Genomic DNA, 7,455 nt, shown 5'->3' on the forward strand with positions numbered 1-7,455 from the left:
AAAAGGGGCGGGAAAGGGGGGTGACAAACAAGGGCCGAGGGAAAAAGGACAAGGGGGAAACCCCGCCTGAGGACCCGGAAGGGGCCCGGAAGGCCCTGCCCGATGAGCCCAGGGCCGGAACAGATAAAGGACGGGGGAAGAGAGAAGGGGAACGAAAGAGTAACGTGAGAAAGCAAAGATGGAACCAGCAATTCAAAACAATAAGAACAAGAGCAGACAGCCACACAGAACGTCATCAATGACGCAGAGTAGCACGGGGCGGAGAAAATGGCAAGGAAAAAGGGGAAAGAAAACCTATACGAGGAAGCAAGCTCAGATGCGCTTGGAATACGCTGAGCTACTCAAACCCATGCACAGGTGCACACCAAGGAGTAGTAAAGAGAGGGAGAGAACAGACGCAGGGCAGAATAGATGAATGCGTCCTCCACGTCTCTTACGCTTCCTCACACCCCAGAAACGTGCTCGCCACTTGAGGACGGCATCTTCGCGGATGTTGTTATTGTTCAGCGACGCCATTTGGTTTGTTTCTTCTCTGCGATTTCCGGTCTCGAACAGAGGGGAGGGGAGGGGTGGGGGGCACTCACAGCTGTGGATTTGCGGGCGACGGTGTATGTTGCTGCGCGCATGGGCATCCTGCTGTACATCCAGCGGTGGATTAAAAGAGAGAGGGACACAGACGGTAGGGAACGAAAAGCACCGAGGTAGGCGAGGGAGACTATCGAGGCAGGGACAGCGAGCGCGAGAGAGGACTTCTTCAGGCGCGCCTCGCAGGACGAGTCGAGGTGCCTCTGATAGTACCGAGCACGCGAGAGCGGTGTCTCATCGAGGCCTCTAAGCCAAGTAGGCGTGCTTACCAGAGTACATATCGTGTTCTACACTTCTGCCATAGCAGCAGAGAAAAGCAGAGAAAGGAAGGAGGACGGGAGGGAGGCGGGGGGTAGAGCTACAGCCACGAGAGCAGCGTCTCCCCAAAAGGACAACGTAGAGAAATGACGGACTGCGACACACCCCGCCGTAAAGAATCAACACAGCAGTACTCGTCGAATAGCCCCCATCTCCCGGGGCAGAACCGCGTGCGTGAAAAGAGGGTGGGTGGGGGTTAAGTGAGGCAGCTGTCAGTCGATGAAGTAGCTGTGCAGAAGGTCCTCGCGGTCTGCGTGGAACGCGTTCCATTGTCGTCGATAGAGTGATGAGCAGTCAAAGAGGTTGAAACTGCTCAGTGCCTTGTCCATCGACGGATGCGGCATTGCTGTTGATTGGTACGCTGCACAAGGTGCTTGCTTGTCAGCGCAAGACATGCCTGCGGAGCTGCCGTGCATAGCCTCGATGACACTACGATGGGAGTGGCAGCAGTGCACAAAGGCCTCCAACACGTCTAGCAGACGTACGACGACATCGTTAACGTCTACACGATCGTGTGTCGTACATCCGCTCGACATGCCGCCGCCTCTTCCGTCGAGATTCATGTTGATGACATCGTAGAGGGCCTCAGTCGGCGGCACGCGGAAGCAATCATCGGCGGCACACTTCACTGCGCCGGCGTAGTAGGGCGGGACAAGTACGCAATGCCCAGTGCGCAGTTCCGTGACGCGGAAATTTACGCACCAATCATCAACGAGCAACGTGGTGAGGGGACTGGGCGACACGAAGATGGTCTTGCTCCACTCGAGGGATGGTGCCACCTCCACCGGCTGCCTCTGACCAGCGGGGCTGCCCTCAGGAAGAAAACGAGGAGACGAGTTCAACGAATGCATCACCTTAAACTCTCCTCGCACACAGCGCTCCTCACCGAAGAGTCCGTGAAAAACGTCACTAGAGGGGAGCTTGTGCGCTGAGTTGCCCCTGTACTGTGCGAGGGCCGGCAGCAGCGCCTGGTTCGCTATGGCGGCGCAGTAGGCGGCGCTCTGGCGCGTGTAAAGGGATACGTGCACCTGCGTCTCGCTGGTGTCCAGCAAGCGATCCAGCAGCACGTGTGATAGGAACGGAACAACATGAGGCCGAAGGTGCACGCGGGTGATACGACCGCCAGCGTAGTTCAGCGGCCACTGTGTTCGCACACTTGAGGACAGCAGTGGAGCGCTGATGTCCCTCGCGGTATCGATGTTGTTGCCTCCCACACGGTAGTAGATGGGATGCACTAGCGTGTGGTCAATGTCGATCAGAAGGTGCACTGGTAGACGAGCGGTAGAGCGATGCATGAAGGCGGGGTGCGGTGCGCTGTTGCGCCTAGTCGTCTGTGTCTGTGCAGATGTGCGTACGCCCGTGAGAGACGCAGTGCACCGCGCCGCACCGTCCTTGGATTGAGAAGAGGCGATTATGTCGTCTGCTTGGTGAGGCATGCACGCGCTCACGCAATGCGAGCAGGAGGGTGGGAGAGTGGGGAAGGGTGGCGGGCGAATTAGGAAGAGTTTTCTACGCGCATGGCGGGGCACAGGGAGGAGTGATGTGCGCATGTCTCGAGTTCAAGCCACGACAACCCTCTTACGCCAGCATGTGTCTCCTGCCACATCCTTTGTGTGTCTCGCCCGCGGCCTGAGGCGAACGGAGGCAGCATAAAGTACTCGCCGTCTCGCCCCCATTGGCTGTTCACGCTTGGTCCTCTAACATTATGTTCGTCGTTGCTTGTCTCTCTAACAGCAGAGGGTGCCAATAGCGTTGACCAGAGTGATCGGAGAAGCAAAAGAAACGTAGCTTTATCTTCGCCCACTGGTCAGCACCGATGTGTGTCGGCTGAGAGGGTCACCCGCACAGAGAGGGAGAGAGAGCGGGGAGAGAAGAGCGCTGTCAACTCGGCCACTCCGTTGTCGTTTTCTCACCATAAACAGCACCGCTGCTGCTGCTGCTGGTGCTGCTGCTGCGACACTCAAAGTCGTCAGTGTAATCGGTGGCCACGCTATCGCAGAGGCCTCCATCCGCCCCCTGGTGCTGCTCTTCGAGCGCTGCATCGTCATTGCTGGCACCGTCACCTTCCTCTTGACGCAGCCAGGGTGGCTTCGCGTTATGGGCACCACGGCCTGCCTCAGTCGTGCAGCTCAATTCGTTGCCGCCGCTGTTGATTGTGGGAGAAAGATCGAGGGTACTAAGGGCAGCGAGCATCGCGGCGTGGCCTGCGTCCTGCCGCGATGCGGCAAGGGCGAGAAGGGCGGCCGTCGTAGCGCTTCTCGGCGGCAACGAGACACTTCGTGGAGGGGAGGTGGCGCGCGCAGGGCCTGTGAAGCCGAATTCGTTAGCCTCTTTCTTCGTCCGTCGGCTTTTTTTCTTTCCCGCTGATGCACACGATCTGAGTATCGACGCCGGAGGGACGTGCGGTGGCTCAGCAGCTGCTGCCAGCTGCATCTCAACATCGCTGTGGAAGATGCGAGCCAGTGGATCTGCGCTAACATCGGCTGCGCCAGCTGCATCTTGGGGTGTCAGTGACGGTGCGCAAGTCGGTGTCACATCGCCTCCCACGGTCGGCGCCGGAGCGTCAGCCTCTCTATTTACCTCTTGAAGCCTCTGGAGACTCGCCTCAGCTTGCTGAACGAGGTTCTCCACTACACCGTGCGGCTCGATCGAGTTGCCCATTGCCAGCAGTTGCTGAACGTGGCGCAGTAGCGCCTCTCTCGCCGTCTTGCGCATACGCAGGAGACGGACATGTGCCTCCTGCACCTGGACTGCCTGCCGCAAGGCCTGGAGGGCGCCGGTGGCCGGGACATCGACGTCGTGCGGTCCAGGCAGCGGTGGTGTTGGCGGCGGGAGCGGTGAGCCGCAGTCGCGCTGTGGCGAAGACGCCGACACCATTGCCAGTGTTCTGTGCACTCGCAACTAGGCGAGGGGGATGATGTTGCGTCTATCCTTTGTGGCTGTGTGCACGTTGGCCTTTCGTTGGTTGCTTACGAGAGAAGGAAGTGCCACCGATGTGCGAGGACTACGCTACGAGGTGGCTGATTCGATACAGATGATGAACACACGCCGGGACCCCAACCGCGGCCTGGCGTGCCTCCTAACGGAGACATCAACGGAAGGCCGAAGAGGCCGAAAAAGAAGACGAAAAGTGTAGAGAAGGCGAGAGACACGCCGCGGGAGGGAGAGGGAGTAAGGTGAAGAGGGACGGTGAGATGGCGCGAGCAAACCCGCACATCCAGCCAACATAGGGATAGCCTCGCGTAAAGCAGCGGCACACGCGAGCGTGAAGGTGCACATGTGCGGGCCTCTTGCAGAAGTTGCTATGTGTTTCTATCGAGTAGATGCACAAGAGAAGCAAGGAAGAGTGATCGTTGTCGCCATGACGAGACCTTTGGGAAGAAAGGAGAGCTGGAGGGCGAGGGACGCATAGGGGATACCTTGATGGTTACGTGGAAAGAGGAGGGAGAAAGGTGGCGCGCGTCCAGAGGAAGCGATGTAGGCAGCGGCTGTCGCCAACGACATCATCCGCAGTGCGCCATCGCCTCCGCCGTCGTCCCAGTCAGCAACCAAAGAGTAGTCCCTGCAGGAGTGAGCGGGCGCGCAGCTGGTGGCCCGTGGAGAAGACGACATCCACCTCGGCCGCCGTCCTGCAGGCCTCCACGAGTGGGGCCCGTGCTACGAAGATTGCTGCCGCGTACATGGGCAGCAGCCACAGCGCGCAAGGAGTGGTGGTGTCACGCGGGGCGGCGTTGGCAAGGCCAGTGGGTGACGAGAGCGGACTGCGGCGGTGCATCTCGCGCATGTGGTAGGACAGCACCAGGTCCCAGAAAGAGAGTACTTCGAAGGCATCCAGAAAATCTGCGAAGCCCGTCAGCATCCATCGCATGGCCAGCACGAGCGGCGGGTGTTGCAGGTCGCGAGTTGCGTGCAGGACGGCCGGCAGCGCCAGCCGCTGTACGAGACTCTCGAAGAGCAGACAGCACTGAAAGAGTTCCGGTGTGGGACCCTGCAGCCGACTCCACAGCTGCGCCATCATCGCTGCCACCAGCTCGTACTGCTCGACCGTGTCGTTCGTCACGTTGCAGATGGCCCCTTGCAGGAAGGTGAACCCCTCCACAGGGAAAAAGCCGCAGGGTGGCGCCTTCTGGTAGAGGAGATCCTTATCAGGAAACTGCAGGTACGTAATGTAGCTCTCGAGCTGCCCCTCCGGCCTGCCCAACTGCCTCAGTGCCTGCGCCATCCTTGGGTCTGCCAGGCTTCGATCCACCACCATCGCGGTCGAAAGCATTTCCACGTCGTCGATATATACAAAATACTTGTCGCTGTCGCCAACGCTGGTTAACATGTCATCCAGGGCTAGGCGCTGCAGCAGCCGCGCGCGGTCCTCCTGCTTCGCTGAGGAGTAGTGGTGATGGAAACGCCGCTTTACCATGTCGCGCGCCTTCCGGGAAGAGCAGGTGAGGTAGCACGCGAGACCGTGGCGCAGATGGTTCGTCATGAGTCCCTCCTGCGACACGAATATCGGCTTGCCGTCTGTCACCGCCAACGGCACCTGCAGCGCACGGGCGTACAGGAGCCGGCGCATGGAGGGGTGAAGCCCCTCGCGCAGGAGAGCGGCCACCTGCTCCGTCTCGTCGCCGAAGCGCAGGAACGCGTCCATCTGTGCCTCCGCCAGTTCCAACGTGCTGTCCAGGGCTCCGCCTGGATAGGACAGGGTGAGTTGCTGGGGGTGCAGCTCGGCGAAGTACTCGCGCAACGTCTCCAGCGGGGGAACGATGCCGGGGAAGGTGCGAAGCGCCTGTACGTGAGGGCCAAATACTGTGAGGATGCCCAGCTGATCGACGCCCAGCACACTGTTGTCCCAGGCGGAGGCTGAAAGCACCCCAGCGGCGACGATGGCTTGCTGCGAGTCTGCGGAGTTGATGCCGTCCACGAGACAGCGGAACAGCAACGCGATGGATGGCAGCCCCACGCGCTCCTCCTCCATGGCGGTCTCGGTGGTGATCCTGGCGGCGGCTTTACTGGGCGATCGAGTGACTTTTCCATGACTGGACTTGCGCGCCTCAGCCTCCTTGAAGTACTGCGAGACGGCACTGGCCCAGAGGAGGCGTGCGTGCACCAGTACGTGAGAAAGCAGAACGCACACCTGCGTGTTTTCAGCCGTCTTGTCGGCAATGCCATCATTCGCCGCAGCCACCGTCTTATTCTTGGCACTTTTAGAAGACTCCGACACTGCCTTGGCGGAGGTGGGCCCAGAGAGCTGCGTGTTGTGCTCCCATTCTTTCTCCTCCTTGGCCCGCTGCGCCACCAGCTGCTCCTGCAGCTGAGCCACTACTTTGTTCTGCCGAGACACAACGCTCTGCAGGGAGCTGATCAGGTCGGCGCCAGAGGGTTGGCTCACATGCGCCGCATCGGACGGCCCCAACGATCGCCCCTTCACTGCCTCCGCCCACTGTGAGCTGAGGAACCTGCTCCACGTGTCCAGCGATGAGGATGGCGCACCAGCGACGTCCTCTGCACTGTACACCGCGCAGTCGGTGACCCTGTCTATCGATAGACTTCGTTGTGCTTGCTGTTTCTGGTGGTGATGTGTCGCCAATGCCCGCACAGCGCTGCGCTTAATTGTGGCACTGTCGCGCGACGGCCGAGAGAGGCCGGCGTAGCTCAGCGGTGTGCCTTGCAGCATGAGGAGCTGCGGTACTGCGATGGAGTCGACGTGTACGTTTAGTGGTGCTGCTGTTGGCGGTAACGTCAATGTACAAAACACTCGTGGAAAATGGTGATGAAGGGGTGCGTGGGCTAGAGATCGAATGCGGTGATCTATACGAGCTCGGCAATGCCGTACCTCTTACCCTCGCATAGACGCCGAGAGGGGGAGTCGGCGCGGAAGGCGTGCCAGAGAGAACGAGGAATGAAGAGTAGAGGAGAGTCGGGCTGGACGAAGAGGAGAGATGAGGGGGCGCCAACGCAAGCTGAGTACTGAGAGTGCGCAAGACAACGGTAGGAAGATGAAAGCATGGAAAGGTAACGTTAAAAATGCGGGAAAAGGGAAGGCCGCGCGTTTGCACGGTTGGAGTGCGTGACAGGAAGGTGTCACAGTGAAGGGGAAAGAGAGTCAGACTCAAGAAGAGAGGACGGGGAAGAGGGGTGAGTACGATGGGAGAAGGGTTCAAGAAAAGAATGTCTTACTACTGCCTTCGGATTCCCTTACTCCTCCGTGTATGGGTTTGACGCAGACCCATCACTGGTGCTGTACCTAGGCGTCGAGATTGCCGCACTGGAGCACGTTTGGAGAAAGTGCTGCTGTGCCGTGTCCCGAATTGGGTCGTGGCATGTCCTGGTATTCCCGTTGGAGCGCGGAATTTTGCTGCTTTTTGGTTGCGTTAGCCTGAGTGTCCGTTGTGTGGGGTGTGACTGTTGCTGCGTCGGTGGGGGGCTTTTTGGGTGTGCATAGGGTTTCTTCTAGGGTGTCTGGTCTGGGTTTCTGGTCTCGCGGGGCTGGGGGTCCCCTCGTCGTTTTGTTTACTGTGTGGGGGAGGGCGGTTGGAAGGCTGCGGGGGGTCGGTGTGG

General features: G+C 59.7%; 3 protein-coding genes across 3 annotated transcripts; all 3 read right to left on the reverse strand.

Moving 5' to 3' along the window:
• Positions 1-1,115: 1,115 nt before the first annotated feature.
• On the reverse strand, positions 1,116-2,198 carry LBRM_15_1300 (hypothetical protein; the record flags this gene model as incomplete). The annotated part of the gene is made up of 1 exon (XM_001563527.1): positions 1,116-2,198. One exon carries the CDS (start codon positions 2,196-2,198, stop codon positions 1,116-1,118), a length of 1,083 nt encoding a protein of 360 aa, XP_001563577.1.
• Positions 2,199-2,784: 586 nt separating this feature from the next.
• LBRM_15_1310 (conserved hypothetical protein) lies at positions 2,785-3,780 on the reverse strand (the record flags this gene model as incomplete). Its single annotated transcript, XM_001563528.1, has 1 exon — positions 2,785-3,780. The coding sequence occupies one exon, from the start codon at positions 3,778-3,780 to the stop codon at positions 2,785-2,787; it is 996 nt and encodes a 331-aa protein (XP_001563578.1).
• A 664-nt stretch (positions 3,781-4,444) lies between these two features.
• On the reverse strand, positions 4,445-6,571 carry LBRM_15_1320 (conserved hypothetical protein; the record flags this gene model as incomplete). Its single annotated transcript, XM_001563529.1, has 1 exon — positions 4,445-6,571. One exon carries the CDS (start codon positions 6,569-6,571, stop codon positions 4,445-4,447), a length of 2,127 nt encoding a protein of 708 aa, XP_001563579.1.
• Between the last annotated feature and the right edge of the window lie 884 nt (positions 6,572-7,455).

The sequence above is a fragment of the Leishmania braziliensis genome, chromosome 15 (assembly GCF_000002845.2).
Source record: "Leishmania braziliensis MHOM/BR/75/M2904 complete genome, chromosome 15".
Taxonomy (NCBI): domain Eukaryota; phylum Euglenozoa; class Kinetoplastea; order Trypanosomatida; family Trypanosomatidae; genus Leishmania; species Leishmania braziliensis.